At 39.9% G+C, this 27,118-nt stretch overlaps 1 protein-coding gene across 3 annotated transcripts in view; it reads left to right on the forward strand.

Moving 5' to 3' along the window:
- The window catches only part of LOC149537697 (uncharacterized), an 85,489-nt gene extending 59,910 nt beyond the window's left edge, over window positions 1-25,579 (forward strand). Inside the window, exons 3-5 of one of the 3 annotated variants that reach the window (XM_089799057.1) lie at window positions 24,852-24,930; window positions 25,133-25,178; window positions 25,311-25,579. In XM_089799057.1, coding sequence (XP_089655183.1) covers window positions 24,852-24,930; window positions 25,133-25,178; window positions 25,311-25,320 — 135 coding nt within the window. In that variant the 3' untranslated portion in view covers window positions 25,321-25,579. Of the gene's footprint in view, window positions 1-24,851; window positions 24,931-25,132; window positions 25,183-25,310 lie in introns of those variants that run through there. The other 2 variants (XM_089799058.1, XM_089799059.1) reach the window with 2 other exon arrangements.
- The last annotated feature ends 1,539 nt before the right edge of the window (window positions 25,580-27,118 follow it).

Here is a 27,118-nt window from a genome sequence, read left to right on the forward strand (position 1 = left end):
TCGTAGGATGAGGATAAATTAGATTTTTAGAAAATAAATAAAGTTTTATTTATTTCAAGGGTTTGGGTTGAGGAGATATTTATTAAAACTTTTTTAATAAACATGAGGATTAATATTTAATCTTAATTAAATATTTTGAGTTGGGATTAGGGGTAGGAAATGATGGGATTAGCCTTTAATCAAAATCAAAGAAGGATTAGAAGATTTTGGAAGAGGTTAGTGGTCTTAAGGAAATTGGCCAAGTTTTGGGCAAAAAATAATTTATTTATTTATTTTAGGTTTTTTGGTCAATTTATTAATTAAATAATTAATAAATAAGGAAATAATGTTTAAATAAGATTTAAACATTTTTTGGGAGGGATTCCTTAATTAAATATTTTTAATTAAGATAAAGGGATTTAAGGGCATAAAAATAAATAAATAAATTAAATAATTAATTAATTAATAAATGATGATGTCATCAGGACTTTTTCAGAAAATAAAAAAAATATTATTTTCTAAAGGTTTTTAGGTGTCTACATTTTGCCCCTCTTTGATGTGATGCCGCAAGTGGCATGGCATCAAAGATAAGAAAATAAGATGCCCAAGGCTAGAGCAGAAGAGGAGAGAATGGGCTGTGAGATGCCCCCCTCAAGAAGGCAGCGGGGAGAGAAAGCGAGGCTCGATGGCTTCTTGAAAAGTACAAGAATCTGGGATGAGCAAGGAGACTCAGATTGGCAAAGAGAAGGGGCTGAATTAGCTCAAACTCTCACTATGGGAGAATGATAAAGGAGAATCAGATGCACAAGAGGAAGCAAGCTTAAGACTTTAGGGAAGGTGCAGGATGAAGGAGCGGAGCGCTATAAAAAGGAATCCAGGATAGGGAGATGGATGAGGGGATTATAAAGCTGATGCAACAGGATTTCAAAGAGTCAGATTGGTGGAAGATGGGTTTCGGAGATCCCTAGGACTAGGATTGTGGATCTCGAAAGATGAGGCTTGGTGGATTGATTTGGATTGGTGGATCCCTAAGACTAGGATTGTGGATCCCTAAAGCTAAGAGTGATGAGTGATTCAAAAAGATATTGATGCATAAGCTGGGGTAGGAGAGACGGATGCTGGATATGGATGGGGGATAATGGAGATGAAGGAAAATCATTGAAGCTTTTTGAGCGGGGGGATACTTCAAAGAGAAGTACCACCATGTAGTTGAGCACTAGATTTGCTATAGGACTATTGGTTAATTGCCAAGGTTACCAAGAACATCAAGGCCTTTTCACCAACCGTCCAAAGGACTGACAAACTAACTCAAAACAAACACACAAGGATTGCCCCAGCATCACACATGAATCTTAGAGGAAGCAGCGTGGAAACGACACTGGAGAACCCACAAGCAGAAAAGAAAAACAAACGAAAGAATTGATCAAGACCTTACGCTCTAATTGCCCCATTCGCAGCATACCATGATATGGAAGATCGTGGCAACCTTGAGGAGGGAACAAGGAGATTGCTTGGAAAAGATACTTCAAGACCCAAAAGGGAAGATCCCAAATCAAAAGAAAGTGAAAATCCAAAAGAGAGCCGTTTGCCAACGAGATGGGTAGGACAAGGTACTAACGGACCAAGATCAGACATGAGAAAAGCTATATCCTGCAAGGACCTATCGGAGAGCACCGAAGCTGGTGGATTTGGATGAGTGATGCGTTTGGCAAGCTGAAGTAAGAAAGATAACACTTTGGTGACAGGAAATCTAGCTAAAGGATGCGTTGGAATAGCTAACCAAGATGCGTGATGGGTGCAAGATGCTGATCAAGGATGAACTGATACGAACGCTGGATAGATGCAATGGTACTAAGCTAAAGAGGATGTACAAGCTGATGGACCAAGATATGTTACAAATGTACAAGTTTGTTCATGTTTTGGTTTTTGTGAGATGGAAATGTTTGTGAAGGATGGGATGTCTATAATAGGTGATAGGTGGATAGGTAGATGGTTTGCGAAAAGCTTAAGTGAAAATGGAGTTTTGTGTGTGCACGTGATAGTATACAAGCTAGGATACAAGATTATTTATAGGCTGGAATATGGTACAAACCTTGGACAAGATTCGGATAGACAAGGTATGGTACAAGATTTACAAGGTATAATACAAGCTTTGGTACAAGATTTACAAGCTGTACAGGAGGTATTTACAAGTTTCATCAGATTTTGGATATTTGGTTGGAACACCAAGGGAACAAGCAAGTGTGTCTTATGGGATGGTGGGTGAATGGATGAGGGATAGGATAGTGATAGATAATGGATTAGTCTTTAGTACACAAGGTGCCTGAATTACCAGGTTTTCACCAAAGTACCTATCCAAGGCGCTTGAATTGCCAAGTTTTCACCATTGGACGCTTATTTCTCTTTACTATTTTTTTTTGTATTTTTCAAAAGCTAGGTATACCAAGGATCTTCAAGCATAGAACTTCTTGAGATGAATGATGTTAGTAGGATCATTCAAGAGTTCTACTTCCGGTGTAGATAGCTGATAGGCTCCGGAGCCAAAGGAAGCAGTGACAACATAAGGACCAAGCTATGTAGGTTCAAACTTGCCTTTCTTTTCTCGATCTGCTTGGACTTTCATGTTTTCTTTAAGGACCATGTCACCTGGCTGAAAGTGTCGTGGAAGCACCTTCTTGTTGAAATTCCTTTTGAGACGAGTTTGATAGACTGTGAGATGATCATAGGCTTGTTGTCGCTTCTCGTCTAAGAGATCTAGCTGGGTGAGCCGAGCTACTCTATATTCTTCATCTGATATTTGCCCTTGCAAAGATATGCGCAAGGAGGGAAGTTCAACCTCTATAGGTAGTACCACTTCGGCACCATAGACTAGGGAGTATGGAGTTGTGCCTGTGGATGTACAGAAGGAAGTTTGATAGGCCCATAGGGCTGGATTTATTTGTAGGTGCCAATCACGGCCGGAATCATTGACAGCTTTCTTTCGGATTTTGAGGAGGGTTTTGTTAGTTGCCTCTGCCTGGCCGTTACCTTGTGGGAAATATGGGCTAGAAAAGCGGTGATGGATGCGGAGGGAAGTGCATAATTCTTCCATGTTGAGATTTTCAAAGTTACCTCCATGGTCGGTGAAGATGGTAGATGGGATGCCGAAGCAGCAAACAATGTGGTACAAGATGAACTTGGAGACCTGAACTCCTGTAGCTGAGACTAGGGGGACTGCTTCCACCCATTTAGTGAAATAGTCTGTAGCTGTTATTATCCATTTATGTCCATCAGATGAGAGGGGTGTGATAGTTCCAACTAGATCAAGGCCCCAACAAGCGAAAGCCCAAGGTGGTGCAATAGGTTGTAGATCCTGTGCTGGAGCGTGCACAAGATTTGCATGCTGCTGACATGGGAGACACTTTCTGACAAAGTCACAGGAATCTTCTTCAATGGTAGGCCAATAGTAGCCTGCTCTAAGGATTTGTCGCGCTAGGACAATACCACTCGTGTGGGCACCGCAAAGTCCAGAGTGTACTTCCTTTAACACCATCGTGGCCTCATTTTGGTCTAAATATCGAGAGAGAGTATCGTGATAACCCCAACGATATAGGGTATTGGCTATGATAACATAGCGGGATGATTTTCGGATGAGGTTATGGCATTGGGTATGTGTGAAGTGGGGGGATATGATACCATCGTTAAGGTAAGCGTGAATCTCATGGTACCAAGGGGATTGGGGACCAACCAAGATACAAACACGGTTTGAATCCTCATTCGCATAGGCGGGTGTGAGGAGCTGCTCCACTAAAAACTCATACTGTGTAGCTAATTGGGGAATTTCCAAGAGCGAGCCTATAGTAGCCATAACATCTGCTGCTTTGTTCTGTATTCGAGGCACTTGTGTAAACTGAAGCTTTGTAAAATGTTGGGTTAGCTGATCAACTAGCTCTTTGTAGGGTAATAGCTTTTCATCTTTGGTTTGATATTCATTTAGGGCTTACTTGATGATGAGCTGAGAATCACCATAGATTTGTAGATCAACAATGTTCCATTCTGCAGCTATCTTTAATCCTGCTATGAGGGCCTCATATTCAGCTATATTGTTGGTGCTAGGGAATTGTAGCTTGAAGGCTTTTGGAATGTAATCTCCTTGAGGTGTGACCAATAATATTCCTGCCCCTGATCCATGAGATGTGTATGAGCCATCAAAATAAAGTTTCCATGGGGGTTGTTCTTCAATTAGACAGATATGCTCATCTGGAAATTCTGTGATCAACGGATAAGCATCTATTAGAGGTGCATCAGCTAGGTGATCTGCTATAGCTTGCCCTTTGATTGCCTTTCTATCCACATACTGGATGTGAAATTCACTAAGGAGCATAACCCATTTGGCCAAACGGCCTGTAAGTGCTGTTCTAGAGAGCATATACTTGAGAGGGTCAATCTTGGAGACTAGTTGGATGGTATGACTTAGCATGTAATGGCGAAGCTTTTGAGTTGAGAAAACAACTGCCAAACAAGCTTTTTCCATAGGAGTGTAATTGAGTTCATAACCAACTAGGGTTCTACTAATGTAGTAGATGGCTCTTTCTCTGTTGTAGTCATCAAGCTGTGCTATAAGTGCCCCTAGAGCAGTAGGTGTTGCTGATATGTACAAAATTAGGGGACGACCAGGAACTGGTGGAACCAAGATAGGGGGATTGATGAGATACTGCTTGAGATGGTCGAAGCTGCGCTGACATAAAGGATCCCACTTGAAGTTCTCATCCTTCTTCAGTAAATATGAAAATGGTGTACACTTATCTGCAAGCTGGGAGATGAAGCGCCGAACAGATTGGAGCTTTCCTTGAAGAGAGCGAAGCTGTCGCAGTGTCTGGGGAGGAGGCATGTCTAAGATAGCCTTGACCTTCTTGGGGTCGATCTCTATACCTCGTTTAGAAACTATGAAGCCTAGAAGCTTGCCAGATGTGACCCCAAAGACACATTTCTTGGGATTCAGCATGAGATGATATTTGGCTAACCTATCAAAAACTTTCTCTAGGTCAGCAAGATGATCCATGAAGGTATGAGACTTGACCAAGATATCATCCACATAATCCTCCAAAATGCTATGGATGAGATCATGAAAAATGGCTGTCATAGCTCTTTGATAGGTAGCCCCAGCATTCTTTAGGCCAAAAGGCATCATGTTGTAGCAAAAGGTTCCCCAAGGGGTAGTGAATGCTGTCTTATGTTGATCCTCTTCTGCAATCTTGATTTGATTATACCCAGAAAATCCATCCATGAGGGAAAAAATTTCATGTCCAGTTGTAAGATCTACAATCATATCTATGTTGGGCAAGGGAAAATCATCTTTTGGACAAGCTTTGTTAAGATCTCTAAAATCAGTGCAGATTCTGATGTCACCGGAAGGTTTAGTGACAGGGACCATGTTGGAGATCCACTCTGAGTAATCGATAGGTCGGATAACCTTAGCAGCTAATATTCTTCCTAATTCAGCTTTGACCAATAATGCCACCTTGGGGTGCATTTTTCTAAGCTTTTGTCTGACGGGCTTGATCTTTGGATCAACTGCAAGATGATGAACTACAAGCTTTGGATCAAGTCCTGGCATGTCCTGATATGACCATGCAAATCGGCCAATGTTCTCTCTTAAGACCTCAAAGAGGAGGTCAGCTTGGTCTTGTGATAGGGATGCAACAATGTGAACAAGTCTGGGGATCTCTGAAGAACCAATGTTGACTTCTCGAGTATCCTCAATTAGAATAGAAGACACCTCTGGTCGATTATCTTGAGGAGGCAATGCTAAATCCTCATGTTCTTCTTGTGGCCCTGGATTTTCTTGCTGAGGGGTTCTCTTCATTGCCTTAGCTAGTCTCAGATTCACCTTAGTTCCAGTTTTGGGTGTATCGGAACTAGGTTGGGGATTTTCTCCAAAATACCCCTTGGGATCTAGCTTGTAGATATAGGCAGAATCTGGCTTTGTTTTCTTGTGAGGAGTTTCAGCTCCCATGAATCTTAGAAGTGCCTCCTCTGATGTGAACTCATCGATGTGTATGACACTTGGTTGGTCCCAATTTATGAGTTGTGGATGGGCGAGTGGTAGGTCAATGAGGTGGATGGATAGTTCTTGGAGAACAGAGTCTCCGAGGGAGATTTGGTCTAGGATATCGTCGTAGGCTCTCTTTTCAACTTCCTCAGGAATGTCTTCGATTTCGACAAGGTTGGGGTGAATGTTCAGAAAAGCGTGACCGTTCTCATTGGTGCCCCCAGTTGTGGGTATGCCAAAGCCAAGACCTGACTTCGATTCCCACTTGTGTGCATCGATGGGGCACTGCATGCCTCTTTCTTCTGGTCCTAGACCACCACCTTGATAGTTCCATTTGTCAGTGATGAGCTTATGTTCTTGGGGATACTTTTGACTGAAGTGATCAAGGCGTGCTTGATTTCTTTGAGGTGCATCCTTATGTAACCATTTGTTGATATCTGGAGTGAGCTCCTCATGAAGAGGGATTTTCGAGGATACAAATGTTGTTGGGCCAAACTGTTTGTATCGAGGAGGTGGAATCTCCTTAGCTTTGTGATATGTCGGTCGTCCATGGGCATGTGGATCAAGTGGGAGTGCCCCGACAACAAATGCATCTGACAGACTATACTCTCCACAACCTTTGTTATTGATCTTCACGGTAGACAGGGTAGAGGCGAGGATGGTTTTTGGGTCATTATAAGTGTGGGATGAGCTGGCGATGGATGTGCCGATATCAATTCCAGGGCAATGGTTTGTATATGAAGCTTCAACCGCATTGCAGTAAGCAAAGGGTTCTGGATCGGCATGGATGGTTACCTCAGTGCCTTGATGCAGAAATTTGATGCACTGATGGTAAGTGGATGAAACGGCTTTCATGGAATGAATCCATGGGCGACCGAGGAGGATGTTAAATGGTAGGTTTAGATCAATAACATGGCAAAGTGTCTCTTGGATGACTGACCCAACTTTGATTGGCAGCAAAATAGTTCCTTCTGTGGTTCTTTCCAAGTTGTCATAAGCTTTGGTGGTGATAACCTCACTGATGATATCTGCCTCAGTATACCCAGCTTGTTTTATGAATTTTAGGGTGCAAATATTCAAGGCTGATCCATTATCTATCATTACTCTTTTCACAGCAAAGTTGGATACCATGATGGCTATGCGAAGCGGAAGGGTGTGATCTGGCTCGACCACGGGTATGTCGGTGGGTTTGAACGATAGGGCACATGAGGATGAGAGGTGTCCAACAAGATTACGAAAATCAATAGCATTGATATCAGAAGGGACACGGGATTCTATGAGAGCACTGTCAAGGATGTTCTTGTACACAGGACTCGTGCGAAGAAGGTCTAAAATGGAGATTTGGGCTGGCATGTTCCCAAGGTGTTCCAAGATATTGTACTGGCTTTTTGATGGAGCTGATGGTGTTGGTGTAACAGGTGGGCCTGCGATGTTAAATCGAGCTCTTCGAGTGGTGACTGCACACTCATTGTTTGGTCCTTGGATATTGATAACATTGACGGAAGCCTCTTTCTCAGATATACAACCTATAAGGCTACCATAGTCTATATAGGATGAAGTGTGGTCATTGTTCTTCCCATGTTGTTGGTTTGGCTGACGGTTGTTGGTGTTGTTGTTGTTGGTTTGGATAGGTGCTTTTCCAGAATTTTGGTTGTGGTGTGGAGGAAAAGCATTTTGATAGATCTGTAAGCCTGCATTGGGAGAGGTTTGGGCACCAACAGTGATTTCCTTCTGATCAATGAGGTCCTGCACATAGTCTTTCAGTTTCATGCATCTGAGGGTAGTGTGACCTTTTACCCTATGAAATTTGCAGTACTCATTATCTTTGTACCATGCAGCTTTGGATTGGCTTGGGTCAATTTGCTGGGTAGGAGGAAATTTGATGAGGTTTTCCTTGACTAATTTTTCAAAAATGACATCCAATGGCTCACCAAGGGGTGTATAGTTTCTAGGTGTAGGTTGGAATCTAGGCTTTTGTCCTGCAGCTACATTGATGGCATGAGCTTGATTGCTAGACCCTTGGAAGTTGGGTCTTGGATTGTGGTTTTGATAGCTTTGGTTATTCTGTTGTTGGTAGTTGATAGCTTGTTGATTGTTTGGTTGATATGGTGGGTTGGACTGGTTGTGAGAAGGACCAACAATATTCACATGTCTGGTGTTAGTGACGCCATCTGTTGCAACGTGCTTGTTTTTGTTCGAATACCTAGACTTGTCATTGGAATGTGATTGATTTTGGTTGGCTTCCTTGTAAATCTTGACCACACCATCTTTAATGAGTCCTCGCTCAAGGATCATTCCTTTCTCTTTGATATCTTTGTAGGTCTGCAAACAGTTCATGGTCATGTGGTGAGCCAAGCTAGGATGGGCATTATCAATAAACATTTTCACCACATGGCGTTCTGGCAAAGTGCAGGATATGCGGGTGGTAAGGGTTTGCCATCTTTGCAGGTATTCGGCAAGGCTTTCTCCACCTTTTTGCTTGGTGTGGACAAGATCAACTATTGATAGCTCTGTTTCAACAAGATGGGCATATTGGGCTACAAATGCCTCAGATAATTTAGCAAAGTTTTTAATTGTGCCATAGGGGATTCTATAAAACCATTCAAGAGCTGGTCTAGCCAAGCTTTTGGGAAAAAGGCGCAAGAGGAAGACATCATTGTATGCTACGTCCTGGTAGTGCATGTAAAATTCTTTGATATGTGTGACAGGGTCTCCTTTTCCTCTGAATTTGTCAAATTTGGGTACCTCAAAGTGTTTGGGAAATGGTGTCATGGTAATGGCTCTGTCAAATGGGTAAGGACACACATTCTCAAACTTGAATGTCTTCGGATCATTCCCTTCTTGGATGGCTTTCAGAGCTATCTTCATTTGCTCCCATTCTAAATTGATAGGTGATGGCTGGGGTGCCCCCGATGTAGGAGTGCCTTGAAGTAGGTATGTGCTAGATGGGGCCACTGAATATGGATGGCTATGAGGGATTTGCTGATAGGGATTGTACATTGTTTGGGCAGCTGCATGGTGGATGACAGGTTGCTGAGGGGGAGGTGGCGCATATTGCTGCATGTGCTGCGAGGCTTGCTGTTGATATGGGATTTGAGGTTGGGATTGAGGAACATAAGCTGGCTGTGGGATAAATGGATTGCTTTGTGGAGGTAAGGTATAAGATGGTTGTGAGGCTTGGGGAAAGGATCGGGGGGCTTGTGGGGTTTGACCAATATATGTGGGTTGTGCCCCCATTTGGGATGGTATCTGCAAATAATTGGTGGTTGGCTGGGGTGGTGGATTACCTCCTAGAAGTGGCATTGAAAAGTAGTTGCTAATTGGAGGTAATGGATTAGTTGGTGGTGGAGGTGGTGGGAATTGAAAGCTTGGGAATGGAACTGATGGGGTTTGATAGCTTTGTGGTTGGATTTGGAAGCTTGGTAGAGTGGTGGCAGGGGTTGGGGTCACTTGGGAGCTTGGTAGAAAATTGGTAGTAGCTTGTAGATTTGTGGCTAATGGTATTGAGCTCCCAAGACCTAATGGAAATGATGGGATTGTGCTTTGGGCTGCAGTGAACAAGCTGGGGGTGATGAAAGGTTGATTACTTGGCCCCATGGGTGGCATCCCTGTTGTATATTGCTGAGGTTGGCCAAAGATGCTAGCACTGATTTGGGAGATGGGTGGATTTGGAAGGCTGGGTTAGGGAGCAGCAGCAACAATAGTGAAAGGGGTGAACGGTGAGCTGTTTTGGGTAAAGGGGGTTTGGAGCGGAGAGGTATGAACCAAGGATGGAGTGGTGGTGGCTGGGTTGGCTTGCGGCATGGAGATTTCAACTTGGGTGGATGATGGTATGTTTGGGTCTGTTGGATCATATGGATTGGCTGGAGGCTCTTCTTTTGGCATATATTGAGGATAATTTGGATCATAAGAGCCTATGGGTGGTGGTAGCTGCCCAAACAATGGGTGAGATGGATCTGATAATGGAGGGGGTCTTCCAAAGTCAAAGGTTCCTACATTTTCCCTTCGAAAATTAGCCATGATTGTCTCTTTGTTCTTGTCTATAATGGCATTTACCAATACTGCATTTCCTGGTTGGTTCATGAAAGCTTCAATGTCAGTACATGATGGCATAGCTTTCTCTGGGCTGAAGGATGGCTGAGTGCTCAAGAGAGGTGAGGCTGTTCGATCCAAATGATAGGGCTCCATTGTTTCTTTCTTCTTGGCTAAGCGAGTGACGGGTGGCATGAAAAATGCTCCTAGGGATGAGATGCAATAATGCTGATGGATGCAAAAGGGGGAAAGCTTCTCTATGCAAATGATTTCCTAGGTTAAGGCAAAGCGATATGACAAAACCTAAGGAGGATTGGGTTGGAGATTCTAACTTCAAAGATATGTTGCCAAAGCACGAAAGGTCTACTTTCCTATGTGCAAGCTTGGTGGTGATTGTGTCAACTTAAAGATAGACTGATGATCCTTTAGGAAGAACACGAGATTGACCACTTGTGGATCCCAACCTTTAGCTCAAGGTGATGAGGGATAACAAGTGACAAAGCTGGATTACCCTAGACAAAGCTCTGTCAAAGGGATAACCTTGGTGAGATTGATGGATTTGGAAGATTTTAGGAGTGGCAAACTTTTGGCAAAAGTGACAACAATTTTGAAGGCTTGGATGTGAGGTTTTGATTGCTGGCTAGATGGTTTGATTCTAAATGAGATGGATGAGCTAATAATGCTTAAGGGGATAACCCAAGATGGCTGGCTTTTCTACAAAGATGACTCTAAAGTGAAGCTTATCCAAGAAGATGTGGAGAAACAAGGGTGTCTAATCATAGAAATCATGCCTAGTTGGTAAGGCATAAGCAGGATTAACTCCTAGATGTTGGCTAAATTTGATGTTGCGCTCTAACCAAGCCTCTTGAAGTGCTTCGTCGGTAGCTTTGTCCTCTGCTTTGTGGAGTTTGGCAATTTGTGGGCTTGGTGTTATTTCTTTTCTCTTGGCTGAAAGTTCTTGGTATGCTAGAGATGTTTTGAGTTTAACTTTGTGGAACTTCTGTTTGGGTTTGGGTTGCTCTGACATCAATTTCTGAATCTGCTTGCTTTGAGAGATCTTGGTTGTTTTGCTTCAACTCGTTCAACTTCTGGAATAGGCAGTGACTACGCTAAGTATGCCCTAAGCTAGGATTGACCAAGTTTGACAAACATTCATTCAACAAATAAAAGATCAAGCAATAGATAGAAACAACTAGATAGAAGTTTTTGATTCTCAGAAAGTGATACTTGCGCCAAGGAGTGTGTATGTTCTACAAATGTTTCGATCAGTCACCTCAGACACATTAACATCCTAGATGGTTGTCTACAAGGCTGATAGTTGGTTTAGCTAAGGAGTCCTCGATTTCCCCAAGGTACGTGAGGCCCAAATCCGTAGATGAGACCAAAAAGATGTCACACAGCCGAGAGGAGCGGTAACCCACTTCTCCTCTTTCACTTTTCAAGGGTATAAAGTTCCTTGAGGCTTAGCCCGAGTGACAAAATCTTGATCCCAAGAGAGGTGTCTTTCGATTCACCTCCCGATTCTTATACTCCGCCATAACGCTGGAGTTGAGGTCGTCCAAGGGGTGATGAAATCCCCAAGCAGGCCTCCTAAAAAGAAACAAGGTTTTGGATCCTAATCTTATGCACCCAAGATGGCCTCGAAAGACAACAAGGGGAGAGAAGACTTGGATGACCTTGGGCTAAAAAACACGCTTCTTCTTTTACCAACTGACTCTTATGTGTGCTAATTTAGACTTTGCAAGCACTCATGTTTAAGAGACAATGTTCAATTCCAACTTGAAGCGCCAACAAAAGTAAATCGATCGAAGAATGCAAACAATAAGAAGAGTTAGGGTCAACAAAAGCAAACTCGTGCGCCCAGAGGCCCTCTACGTCAAGTATCGATTAATTTTCTTTAAGGCATTCAAGATTGAGTGTGAGTTTGTTTTAAGCCCAAAACAAAAGTGTGTGAGATTCGATTTCAAGCGCGCGCCCGGAGGCTCTCCACGTCAGTTGTTCAATTTTAGTGCCCAAACTTGAAGTGTGATCGATTTAATCTAGAGTTTTGATCATTTAAGAATTTTGATAAAGTTAAAGCAGACATTCAAAGACCAAGTGAGTGAGTTAGATTGTGGAACATTTAACACCTTTTTCAAGTTGACCCATCCCCATAAATGGCGCTGAGATTGCAACCAATGGTTAATATTTGATGGGTGATTAGAAAAGAGGTGAGTCCAAGGAACTACTCAAATTGATTTTTGCAAATTTGTATTTTAACTTAACAAGGTTTCTTAAATGTCCAAAAATCAAACTTTACCTAGATTGCATGTGGAAAAGAGATTTGTTTTGTTCAATTTTTAAAAGCTCCAAATGAAGTGTTTGATATTGCAATGGTTAATTGATCCTTAAAATTCAAGATTGGATTTGTTGTTTTAATCATGCATTCAAAGAAAATTTGATTTTAATCCATGGCATTCAAGAGTGATTTTAGCAACATGCATTCAAAGACAAGTGGTTAAACATTCAAGTGTTTTCTTTTGAGCATTCAAGATTGAGATTTTGTGTGTTGTTTTAAGAACTTTGAAGTGCTTTGTTTTAACCTTAGATCATTCAAGATTGTTTTGGACTCAAAAGTGAAAATAACTTTTTGGACTTTGGTTTTCATTCAAGATTTTGTGTTCTAGTTTGCATATTTTAAGCCCAAAAATGATATTCCTAGATTGTTTTGATGCATGAAAAACCTAAGAAACAGTCAAGATTTTGCAATAAGACATTTGTTTGGAACAAATAACAAAGCTTTTAGGACAATTTTTGGCAACCATTTAGGACTCTTAGTTTTCATGAGATTTTTTAAAAGAACTTTAGTGTGCGCTTAGTGTTGATTTTGAACCTTTTGAAATGGAAACTTGAAGTTCTTTTTAAATTCCCAAAAATGAAGTGTTCTTAATTTTGCATGAATGCATCTAAAACCTTGATGTTGCAAGGATGCAAATGATTAGATTGGTTTAGTTTCACTTGTTAAAAGATTTTTTCTTTTTTGCAAATTGTTAATTTTTCAATGGATTTAAGTATGATTTGGGGGTTCATTTTAAGCACTAAAAAGAAGTGTGTATGATTTTGCTTCCTTAAAAAAAAGTGGCCAAGATCTCCCACAAGAAGAAGAAGAAGAAGTAGATGGAATAAGAAGAATATAGACAAGAAGAGGAAGAAGAATTTCAAGTTCTTTGTCCACCTATAAGCTTGAAAAATCTGCAAACACTATGAGATAGATTATGAGTTCCTTTGTCTTCTTCATGCTCATGTGGACCTACAAAACGAATTTATACAATCCTACCAATCACAAAAACAAGTAAAATTAGCCAAAATCAGCAAATGACATACAAAACTTGACTAAAAAAGCTAATGAAGATGACCCATGCGGGGTCCCACCGGGCGTGCCAAAATGTATATGAGCAATGTTAGTATGCTAATAGAAACCAAATTTAAATAAAGTTTCTACAAACTAAACAAAATTCATAAACTTCAAGATAGACTAAGATGAGCTCTCAGTTGAGAATATGAGCCATTAATGGGCTCTCTCAATGAGAAGCTCTCTTGTTGAGTAGCTTTGTCTAAATAGATAGGATGTATGCTCAAGCTTTATGCTTCAAAAAGTGCTTCAAATGGAGTTGGAATTTGGGTGTGAGTGTATGGTTTTGATGTAAAATGGCATTATGACTTTACTTCATGGATTGTGTTATTTTGCAAAGGGGAAGGATCCAATTTATAGGCAAGAGGCTTGAGGGATTGAGGGCTAAGATGCAAGGATGGGAAAAAGCTCATGGAGGGCTCAGATTGCATGAGAAGAGGGCACATGGATTGTGCTTCCTTATAGCCAATCAAGGAGTGACACATGTCACATGGTGAGAGGATGGAGGAAAGGGGAAGGATGAGTCAACAAAGGAGGCTCAAGGGATAAAATCTTCATAAAGACCCTCATAATGACTTGTAAGAGCAATAAAAGGGCTTGTAAGAGTCATTTATGACCTAGTGGACTTCATAAAGTTTTATGGTTGAGATATTTTGAGGGTGATGAGAGCAATTTCGACTTGGACTTGATTAGGAAGGTTTTAAGCTTGTTTAGGCTTGTGCAAATGATTAGAGGATGGATTAGGATGGTTTAGGATTAGCTTAGGGATAGGCAAGTGGATGGCATTTAATGAGGGTGGGTGAAGGAGGAGATATTTGTTAACTTTGGCTTGGGTTAGTAAGTCTTAACCCATTTTTAGGGAATGTGACAAGGTTAGGAGGAGATTAGGATTAGGTTTAAAGACATCTTCTAGAAGAGTCTAGACTTTGGATGAGGATAAAGACTTTCTAGAATAGTCTAGAATTTCCTAGGATGAGGATGAAGACTTTCTAGAAGAGTCTAGAACTTCGTAGGATGAGGATAAATTAGATTTTTAGGAAATAAATAAAGTTTTATTTATTTCAAGGGTTTGGGTTGAGGAGATATTTATTAAAATTTTTTTAATAAACATGAGAATTAATATTTAATCTTAATTAAATATTTTGAGTTGGGATTAGGGGTAGGAAATGATGGGATTAGCCTTTAATCAAAATTAAAGAAGGATTAGAAGATTTTGGAAGAGGTTAGTGGTCTTAAGGAAATTGGCCAAGTTTTGGGCAAAAAATAAATTTTTTATTTATTTTAGGTTTTTTGGTCAATTTATTAATTAAATAATTAATAAATAAGGAAATAATGTTTAAATAAGATTTAAACATTTTTGGGAGGGATTCCTTAATTAAATATTTTTAATTAAGATAAAGGGATTTAATGGCATAAAAATAAATAAATTAATTAAATAATTAATTAATTAATAAATGATATGTCATCAGGACTTTTTCAAAAAATAAAAAAACTTTATTTTCTAAAGGTTTTTAGGTGTCTACAACAGTGATGTGTCAGAAGCAGATTTATCTTGTTGTCATTAGTTCGTTAATGTATTTTGTTTGTTAAATTGTCTCAGATATTTTGTTAGTCGTCAGGAGACGACTTTTCTTTTTGGGGGGATGGTGTCAGCCGGCTGGATGGTCCCAGCGGTGTTTCTGTAGCCGACGGAATGATTGTCGTCGGTGTTTTGTATTTTGTAGCCGATGGGTAAATAGTTTGTAGCGGATATAATGTTTGTGGCCAACGGACTGCTTTGGGATGGTTCGGCGGATAGTATTTATATCCCGTCTGGGATCATTGTAAAGGATTATCATGATCTATCAAGCATAATGTATGTCTGGCATATGCGAATATAATTCTGCTATTCTGTTCCATTGTCTGGATGTGTTGATTTCTTTACTCGTATGGTAAACAACCATCAAAGCCACATCTCCATGAAGAGGCATAGAGAGATCCACGTCTACCAAGAAGCAAGCATTCATAGAGTGCCCCATGAAAAAAGTTCACTTAACAACCTTCAAGAATTGACCAATAGTGTCCGTTGGCTTCTTAAGAAGACAATTCCTAGAATTGGCGGGGATTATTTGGAAGAAAGGGGTTTATAAGTGTTAGTTAGAGGAGCTTTTGTCTGTTTTGTTGGTTAAATTTAGAAAAAGAATAAGCTATGGATTAGTTTTTGTTAGGGTGTTTTGATTTGTTAAAGAGCTAGTAGTGGTCTACAAAATGTTTGTCAGGGATGTTGAGTCCATTATGATATCTATAGTTTGCTTAATTGCGTGAATTAGGCTACTATCATTAAACTGGCTAGTTATCCTTCAACTTTCTGATTTGCTCAAACTGACAGATGGAGGTTGAAACTATTGTTGCACTTATCACAATAAATTCCAGACATCAATAAACTCCAACACATTATTGTTGAGAATTTGGCAACTTATTGCTGATTTATTAGTGATAATCACTTAAAGTATCACCTGCAATTGGATAATAGGGTGTTGATGGCAAAACAAAAGCCCATTATGCATTGTGCTATCCTTACTCCAACTTTCTGATTTTCTCAAACTGAAGATGGAGTTTGCAACCATAGTTGCACTTATCACGATAAATTCCAGAGGTCAATAAATTACAACACATTATCATTGCGAATTTGGCAACTCATTGCTAATTTATCAACGATAAGCACTTAAAGTATCACCTGCAATTGAATAATAGGGTGTTGATGGCAAAACAAAAGCCCATTATGCATTGTGCGAGTTGTATCTTGATGATTGGGCAAAACAAGACTTTCAAGGTCTTAAAAGGTGATTTGCAAGGATCTAGGGCAATCTTTAGTTAGTGCTGAATTACCTTAATGACCACGTCTTTGTGTGATATAATATTTAGTTGCACACAAGGAAGGTAGAACAAACAGCATTTGGTCCACTTGATTTGGATGACATGGACCCTTACTACCATTGGACATCACATGAGTAGTCTCCATTGTTTACAGATGATGAGATCTACAATATGGAGAGGCAGGCTATGTTGGGGGTGGATTTGCAGTGGGATAGGATGACATTTTGGAGGATGAGGCGGAGTGAGTCTTTGCGTGTGCCAACACAATCTACATCCAAGATGGAGGTCAAGTCACAATTGTGTAGAGGGAGGAGGCACAACCACAATGAACTTCTAGGACTAGTCTCCCCTCTAGTAGTTTTTACTAGAGCTGCTGGGAAGGGGAAGAGGAAGCTGTAGACTATTAGGATGTTGTACTTGTATTTACTTATAGTTTTACAAAGACAATTGTTTACTGTACAGGGTATGAAGCTTAACACATGTATAACACGATTCAACGCAAAACATATACTTTATTCATATATGCACTTAATGATTACAATCGAATACAATGACTACAATGATCACAATGATGATTCCAAAGTCCATCTCGGACATGTACATATACCTTTCCAAAGGGGTGACTCAAGCGTCACGCACCCATTTGGATACTATTCTACCTGTCGGCTACACTATACATTTTACCGACAACATCATCCCCCCCAAAAGAACTCGAGACGACAATTACAAAATATCCGAGACAGATTAACAATACAGAGTACATTAACATTTGTCCCGTGCCTGCACCAAACTAGTCTCCAAAATGTGTTGCATCTACAGCCTTTGCTAACACAATACTGTTTCCTTAGCTGACCTTCATAGCAGCCACCCGTGCCACTTTCTCTGCTTCCAACTCCTGGGTACCCTGAGCCAAGTGTCATTGTACTGCCTTCAACTGGATGATCAACTCCTCCCGAGCTCTCTATGCATCCACCAAGACAGCTTCACGTCCAATACCTACTCCAAGTGCTTCAAAACGTTTCACCCCTCTTGAAAAGCTTGCTCTGGTGCTCTCTCTACCTCTGGTACACAGATACTCTATGCCTACAGCAGCTCCAGGTCTCATCAACTGGTCACACTTCCACAACTGATAACTGCACCAACTGGGGGTCTAGGGGGCATTGTCCTCAAGGTGCACTCCCTGCCACCAAGACCAAATTAGCACTCTCAAACCCACACAAAAGCCTATGAAACACACCATTTTTGCGATTTTCTTCCAATCCCACACTCTTTCTGGCAACTGCTTGCGGTTTCTACTTGTTTCTGTCTTTCCCTTCCCTTTGGCATTATGCGTTACTCATTTTGAATTGTTTCAATCTGTCGTATTTTTTTTCTTCAGAAAACCTCCTGCTTCCTGAAGAGTATGACTCCTTGTAATGGTACGGCTTGGCTTCCTCTTTGATTGGCCGTACGGATTGTTTTTCTTCTGCACTGTATCTTCCTTCTATTCTTTCCTAGATGTGCTATACGATTTCCTTTGCTACTATGAAATGATTTTAACTCTTTACACCCTTACGACTTTTCTATCCTCTCTTCTTGTCTCAACGTACGGCATCCATACGGCTCTCAAATTTTATAGTTTTTACATACTCTATGGTCAGATACCGTACAGCTAATTATAGGTACTCTCCTTCCGTACACTATATGGCCAATTCTAGGCACTCTCCTGTCGTACGACCCTCCTCCCTGCTAATTTTCGTGCAGTCTCAAATTTCGTACGGCTCAGTTTTACATCTCTCAATCCCGTACAGTGCCCAGACTTCTGAATTACCAATTTACTTTCACCGTACGGTGACCAAGTCCCTTATGCTCTTATCATACGGTCCTAGATTCTGATTTGACAATGTGACCAGTTTCTCCTCTGTTCCCGTACGGCCGTATGGTGCTTAATTTATGATACCCTTACCACCCATATAGGCTTTAAACCTTATTGCTCATCCTACCTTTCACTTATAGTTTCACTGTACAACATCTCTTCACCTTCATTGCATAGCTCAGTCGTTTCACCTTCATCCGTACCTAGACTTATGTTTGCTTCCTTGTTTTTGTTCCGTACGATAACATAAGGATGGCTTTGCCTTTGTACAGTGCCTTAATATACCTCCAAGGTTTCCGTACGGTGTTTTAACCTCCCCTTTCAATACTTATTTTGAATGTTGTTCACATATTATGACCTGAAGGCCGTATGGCAGACCCTGTTCCTTCATATTTTACTACTTTATTACTTTTAAAATTACAGATTATTACTTGGCAGTACTTCAATATTTTATTACTTATTAAACATATATACATTATTTACAAACGTTTCTTTTCTTTCCTCAGCTGTTTGTCGGCGGGGGACAATTCCTTTCATGGTATATTTTTAACTTCGATCCATTTATTGCATTTGGTATTTCTTTTCTGTCTAGTATCCATAACTTAATTGCCCCGTTATAGCCAACTTCCCGTATCTTGTACGGTCCGACCCATTTAACTTTGAACTTTCCAGGCCTGATTTCATTCCGTCCGTTATATTTCAATACTAACTGGCCCGATTGAAATTTGTTTAATTTTAAGTGCTTATTGTGCCATGCCTTTTGCCTGTTTTGTGTCACTTCGATGGCCCATTGTGCTTGCAGCTGTCGCTCATCAAGTTTGTTCAAGTTATACAATCTTTCCCTTAAGCTTTCCTTGTCGTTAATCACTGTATTATTGATTCTAGAACCTTCACTTTGTACAACTACAGTTTTTATAGTTCGTACGATGTGTTTTCCTTGCTGCCAGTACCTTTCTATTAAATCCGTGGTGCGGTGTAACCTTTTCTTTCTGCACGGTCCGTTCATCGTGTACCGCATGATGGAATCTTTCCTTTTGCTGGGTTCGTACGATATGTTCCTCTCTTCAGCTTCAGCCATAACCTCCTTTCCTTCTTTCTCTTATCTATATTCCTTCGAACATTCATTTTCCTCTTCTTTTTCACCTTCGTCAACCCTTAACATATTATAGCTCGGAAAGAGCTCGTAATCCTCCATCTGCCAGTGTAGCAATCCATTCACCGAATCTAGGTCATCATCAGTTGATCCTCCTTCCAATCTCAACACCCCTTCTTCATCTGGTTCCATCCTCTTTTTTCCTTCGTCATCATTCTCGCCTTCGCCTTCTGAGTCCGATGACGTTGCTTCTTCCCCTACCATTTGTGTATGCAAATTGATTATGAATCTCCTGCCTCCTTTCTCCATGGACAGGGTGTTCTGTGTCCAATCATGTTTTACCTTTGCTTGCACCAGCCACCCTCGTCCCAGGATGGCGTCGTACCCTCTTCTCTTCAATGGGATGACCACAAAATCCAGTTAAAATGGTTGTGTCCCAATTGTTATCGGCTGTGCCATCAAAGTTCCCAATGACTTTATTCCATGCTGATCTGCTGTAACTAGAAAGTAGGTGGCCATAGTATTGGTTGTCCAAGTTTTTTCCAAATATCGTCTGGCAGTACGTTCACCCCCGATCCTCCGTCTACAATTGTATCCGTCAGCACAATACCCAAAATGCCCATCTCCACTACTACCGGGTGTCTTCCTGTTGTAAGTGCCAGTAGCATTGGTTCTGTTGCTACCGCCGTTGTTTCCTTACTATCCTTTGCTTCCTCCATCACTCTTGGGGACGACGTCATATTTATAATAGCTAAACGCAATTGGGGCATCGTGAGAAGAAGGTCATTTAGTTTAATCGGGACTTCTGTTTGCATTATTTGTTTCACCATGTTTTGTTCCGCCAAGTTTCTTTTCGAAGTTTCAGCATTGCCCTTTACTTGTAACTTCTTTGCTTTCATCTGCTTTTCTATCTCTGTTCGTGCTTTTTGTAACCTCTCCTTCTCTTCTTCCGCTTTCAGATATGTCACTCTCTTCGCTTGTTCCCGTGAGATCGCCAGTACCTTCTCATCACACGTTTCAATGCTTAATTGATTTGCGTCTTGCTTTGGACATTTTGAATCTTCATGGTCCCCTGGACCACACCATTTGCATAGTAGTTGTGCTGTCTCCTTCGTAGTACAGTCCCTCGCGAAGTGACCCCAAAGATTGCATGCCCAACACTGTATCATCGGCCGTCCACTCGCATCGTACTGTATTCTACTCCGGCGTCCATTATTATTATTGTTTCCACCCCTTTTGCGTCTATTATTATTGCGATATCCACCTGAAGTTGCATCATTGCTCGTGTTATTGCTGTTGTTGGGCACTTCCTGCGTTAGTAAAACCTTTTGGTGTCCTTTTGCTTTCATGTTAAATAGGCACTCTTTCAGGGAATGTCCCGCCACCTGGCCAATGTCACAAAACTATTTCTTCGGGCATGAGCCCTTCGTATGGCCATCCTCTTTGCAATCTGTGCACCACAGTTCTCCCTTTACCGTGTCCGGATTCTTTTTCAAATTGTTGAATTCTTTCATCATTCGAAGCATGTCTTTCTGCAATGCTTTCAACTTCTTGTTCGATTCCTCATCACTACTGCTATTTTCCGAGGATGAATCATCTGAATCAGAGGAGTTATGCTTTTTCTTCTTACTAGTCTTTTGTTCACTTTCTAAATCCATTGCACGAGTATACACGTCGATGTACGACGATGGTGGTACAATCTTCATCTTTTTCAGGGCCGACCATAGCCCCTCCACAAATCACTGTTTTTTCAACCCATCCGCTGGTTGACTTTCCATCTTTCCAACCAGTTCTTTCAGTTGTCTGGCATGGGCCTGGATTGTTTCATTCTTTCTTTGTTTAGTACTATATATCTCGGCCACTATTTCATTGTCGTCTTGAAGCAATCTGAATTCTGCTATAAATTCTTTTTTAACATTCTCCCATGTATTGAGTTTCTGAGGACCGGTATCGGAAAACCAATCTATCACCACACCTCGCAGGGTTGCTGGGGACTGTCTGACCCAATCGTCTTCATCCGTCATGCCATTTGCCATCCATATGGTTTCACACGTTTTACAATGTCGGATAGGGTCTGTTGTACCATCACCATGAAACTTGGGTAACTTTTCTTTAGGACCTGCCATCGTTACTTTCCTTTGATTTTGAGGTACTTGTTGAGCACCCGCGCTGTTTTGAGCACCCATGCTGTTCAGAGCACCTGTGCTGTTCAAAGCACCCACACTGTTCTGTACCCCCGCGCTGCTCTGGATAGCAGCCTTGTTTCCGACAACCGCGTTGCCTAGTGAAAGGTCTTCTTCAAGTGAGGTTGTTCTACTCTCCGCCTGTATCTGTTTGTCCGGTGTATCAGGAACGAAGAGATCACTCCACGCTCGTGCTCCCTCAACACTACGAGCCGTGCGAGTTGCTTCCCTTCCGTTCGGACACTCTCCCCTCAGCATATACAGGTTAAGGAACTCCTCCTTTGTTTCTTCCACCAAATTTAATCGCTGTCGAGTCTCCTCCAGAAATTCCTCGACACTCCTCAGTCTACTAGGTGAGTGCACTCCCTCCGTCTATGCCTCTTCACTCCTTCGGTGCCCCTCGGCAATCTGTTGAAGCCTTTGCCTGCGCTCTGCCTGCTATGCTAAAATTAAAACTTCTTGTGTTGTACATATTTCATCTTTGTCTTTTACCTTATTCCTATCCTTGTTAAGAAAATTTGGCTTTAGTCTTCATCACATTCTTTCGTTCCAGGTATGTTTGGCAACGACGCCAATTATTTACTGTACAGGGTAAGAAGTATAACATGATTCAACGTAGAACAGATACTTTATTCATATATGCACTTCATGATTATAATCAAATACAGTGACTACAATGATCACAATGATGATTCTAAAGTCTATCTCAGACATGTACATATATCTTTCCGAAGGGGTGACTCAAGCGTCACACGCCCATTTGGATACTATTCTACCCATCGACCACACTATACATTTTACCAACAACAACAATTTGCTATTTTTAGCTTGCTTTATAGTTCAGACCACCAGCCACCAACATTCCATATGATGATGCCATTTTGTACCCTATTTGCATTTAACTACATCTAGTAAGCTTGTTTGTTTTGTTTACTTATTTACTGACTCATTAGATGCATTTCCTTAATGAATTATGCAAAATAAATGCATTTCTAATTAAATTTAGGCAAGTTCTTCAGTTGCTATTTTTTTTTGTGGATAAGTTGCCAATTAATCTTCTGATTTTTTGCCCTCAATAAGCTGGCGATAATGATATTTTCAATAGTACTTGAAACTTATGTCAAGAATTTTAATTTCTGCTGTTTTGTTAACCAAGTTAGTAACTGTTTTGATGTTAAGTCAGATTTGTGTAGTTTTTATAAAATAGTTCTCTGATCAGTGATTACCTTTTATTATATTTACAGGTATTATTTACTTACAACAAGAATAGAGTAATTAATACCAATGCTGTCTTAGTTCCAAGGGGGATTTCTTATTTCCGGGGAAACCTTATATCTGAAGTCCCTAAAATTTAATTGTTGTGCTAGGTAGTTGTATTTTGGATTTCCTATTCCATTTTAATATTTTATGTTACAGTATTTATTTTCATATTGTTACTTTAATTTTTTTTGGCACTGCATGATTGATGATATTTTTCTTCTGTGAACACTTGTATTGGTCTTCTGGTTGACATGTCAGACCAGGTGTTGCAACTGGTGAAACTTTCTGATTTGCTCAAACTGACAGATGGAGGCTGGAACCATAGTTGCACTTATCACGATAAATTCCAGAGGTCAATAAATTACAGCATATTATCATCGCGAATTTGGCAACTTATTGCTAATTTATCAGTGATAAGCACTTAAAGTATCACCTGCAATTGAATAATAGGGTGTTGATGGCAAAACAAAAGCCCATTATGCATTGTGTGAGTTGTATCTTGATGTTTTGGGCAAAACAAAACTTTCAAGGTCTTAAAAGGTGATTTGCAAGGATCTAGAGCAATTTTTAGTTAATGCTGAATTACCTTAATGACCACGTCTTTGTGTGATATAATATTTAGTTGCACACAAGGAAGGTAGAACAAACAGCATTTGGTCCACTTGATTTGGATGACATGGACCCTTACTGCCATTGGACATCACATGAGTAGTCTCCATTGTTTACAGAGGATGAGATCTACAATATGGAGAGGCAGGCTATGTTGGGGGTGGATTTGCAGTGGGATAGGATGACATTTTGGAGGATGAGGAGGAGTGAGTCTTTGCCAGTGCCAACGCCATCTACATCCAAGTCCAAGATGGAGGTCAAGTCACAATTGCGTAGAGGGAGGAGGCACAACCACAATGAACTTCTAGGACTAGTCCCCCCTCTAGTAGTTTTTACTAGAGCTGCTGGGAAGGGGAAGAGGAAGCTGTAGACTATTAGGATGTTGTACTTGTATTTACTTATAGTTTTACAAAGACAATTTGCTATTTTTATTTTGCTTTATAGTTCAGACTACCAGCCACCAACATTCCATATGATGATGCCATTTTGTACCCTATTTGCATTTAACTACATCTAGTAAGCTTGTTTGTTTCATTTACTTATTTACTGACTCATTAGATGCATTTCCTTAATGAATTATACAAAATAAATGCATTTCTAATTAAATTTAGGCAAGTTCTCCAGTTGCTTTTTTTTTTGCGGATAAGTTGCCAATTAATCTCCGATTTTTTGCCCTCAATAAGCTGATGATAATGATATTTTCAATAGTACTTGAAACTTATGTCAAGAATTTTAATTTCTGCCGTTTTGTTAACCAAGTTTGTAATTGTTTTGATGTTAAGTCAGATGTTGTGTAGTTTTTATAAAATAGTTCTCTGATCAGTGATTACCTTTTATTTTATTTACAGGTATTATTTACTTCCAACAAGAATAGAGTAATTAATACCAATGCTGTCTTGGTTCCAAGGGGGATTTCTTATTTCCTGGGAAACCTTATATCTTAAGTTCCTAAAATTTAATTGTTGTGCTAGGTAGTTGTATTTTGGATTTCCTAGCTAATCATGCCTTTTGTTCCATTTTAATATTTTATGTTACAGTCTTATTCATTTTCATATTGTTGCTTTAATTTTTTTTGGCACTGTATGATTGATGATATTTTTCTTCTGTGAATACTTGTATTACTCTTCTGGTTTACATGTCAGACCAGGCGTTGCAACTGGTGAAAATGATCTGAGAATAGATCAAATTCTGTGCGTTTATTCTGACGAGTTAGATTTGAGCATATCAGGTTTTATGGTTAGCTGGTGTGCTCACATGGCCAGTGTATAACTGAAGGAGGTCCTCTTCTCAATACAAGGGAGGAACTAATCGTATTTGGTAGCTGTTTTGACTAGGAGGGGGTAACTTTAGTTTTGTAAGTGGTAGAAAACTTAGACAATAATCTAGTTAATGTGTATAAAGATGGTTGAGCAAAACCTAACTAGTATAGGGTGGCTTGGTAAATGTTAGAAAAGCTAAGAGTAGATACTTACAGAGCAAGCCACTTTTAAGAGTAAATAAATGCATTAATTAAGAGTAACTTTATTGCCATTCTATGACATTTTATTTTATCTTTCTGGTAGGGATTTGATGAGTATATGAACCTTGTACTGGACGATGCTGAAGAGGTTTCTATTAAGAAAAAGACACGTAAAATGTTAGGTTTGTATAAATTTCCCTGGAAAATATGTTATTTTTTTACTGCGTTGCTTTGTTAACTGTACTACTTGCAGTTGTCATCAACTCCAGGCTTCCATTTTGTGGACTCATACCTTAAAAAGCATATTTGACAATTAACTTGTACCGGATTCTGTGATTAGTGGATAGGGTGCCAAAGAACTAATAGTTTTAATTTGCCTTTTAGGACGTATTCTTTTGAAAGGAGACAATATCACACTAATGATGAGCACGTAAGTATTGCCAGAATTGTTCTTTGTATCTTGTATAAGTTTGGTGGTAGAATTCCCACCCTAGCATGTTTAGTCAAATCAAGAGAGGTGTATCATGTTACTAAGATCAGCTGTTTGTTTCTTATTTTGCAGGGGGAAATAAAGTTTAGCCTAGCCATCCTGTATTGTAATCCAGAGATTCAACTTGTCTATTTGGTACATTTACCATGGATTTTGCAGTTTTGTATTCACAATATATATTATCAATTTATTCAAACTATCTAAACATGCATTGGGAGTCAGCTGTGAGAATGTTTTTCTGTACTGAACACTGCTATTATCATTTGCAAAATGTATGTGATTGAGAGGGTATAACCAGTATTTAATGAAATCTGAAGCTCTGAACAAGGCCTTATTTCTTATGTACGCTGTTCTGAGCCAATGCTTATTTGTCCTATTTGTCTAGTTGCAAGTTTTAAAACACAGAAGGATAATATGCATCATTTAACAATCAACTGTTATGCGTTCTGCTACAAGTTGAAGTTTCCTTTGAGTATATGTTACTTCCAAACAACGATCGGCCAACTTTTTTGTATGCCGATTTGTATATTTTTTATTTAAATTTCTATTGGATATCTTAGAGAGGAAGAATTATTTCTTCCTAAATATTTATTGGCACTGCCCCTTCTCTAAGAGTCACCACACTTCCTTCAATATGTATAGTATAATTATATTACTATATAATATAATAAAGTAATATTAGTATATAATATAAAATAATATAGAATATAATTATTATACTATCAAGTATCAATTATATTATCTCAATAATAAATATATTATCATATAATATAATTATAGTACTGTAATAATCATATAACAATAATTATATTATCACAACCATTTATGTTATCTATGTCGATCTAAAGGAATCCAACGATAGCTACAAAAATATCAACACTCCCTCTTAGCTAGGGAGGAATCCTTTCTATCATTTTCAAGTCGCATCACCTTATAATGATGATTGATGATTGATCACAATGGCTACATGCATATGTGGAAGGATATCACCTCACGTGATATCTCCCATTATGGCTTTCCATAAATATCACCTCACTTGATATCTGCCATTATGGGTTATAGACATATCCACACGTAATATCCACCAAAATGGTTTGTCAATAGATATCACCTCACATGATATCCACCATTTTGGCTATCCATAGATATCACCTCACATGATATCCACCATTATGACTATCCATAAATATCACTTCACGAGATATCAACCAGCATTGCGAGATCGTCATCTTACAATGATGATAAGATGCACAAATGTTTATCATTAAGAGATCATCACCTTACAATGATATTCACCATGGATCATCCAAAGTGTGAACACACAGCTACAAGAAAATCACCACAGATTCTCTCACATGGTGGTGTCATGGCATCACACACTTAACGTCCACCATGAACCACATTAGAGGGTGGCAATAAGGGTTTATGCCTCAAGTCTCTTTGAAAGAGAAATCCATTACAAGGGATTGCACCTCAAACTTCTCCCTCATGAAGAATTCATTAACAAGGGATTGCACCTCGAACTCCCTCACAAAGAAGACCTCTTTAAGAAGATCTTCATGATGATATGGTTTCACATTCTTTCAACCAAAGATTAATAAAATATTGCCGAGAAGTGGCAGAGAACTCTACTTCTCGCGAGAAGTTTTGGAAAACAATAGTTTTCTTGCAACAAGTTGATGCCGAGAAGTTGCATACTTCTCCCAATAACTTGAAAAGAATCTCACGGGCGGCACGAGTAAAATTGGGATGCTCAGCGAGTTACCATTTCGTGGACCATTTTACAATTTGCATCCTTTGGAGGAGAGGAAAAGGGTGTGGAGAGAAATAGTCATTGGCAGCCTTGTAGATCGATTGCAAGTGGATTAGAAGAGATTTTT

The sequence above is a fragment of the Cupressus sempervirens genome, chromosome 9 (genome assembly GCF_028749045.1).
Source record: "Cupressus sempervirens isolate cs-2001-9-10 chromosome 9, ASM2874904v1, whole genome shotgun sequence".
Lineage (NCBI taxonomy): Eukaryota > Viridiplantae > Streptophyta > Pinopsida > Cupressales > Cupressaceae > Cupressus > Cupressus sempervirens.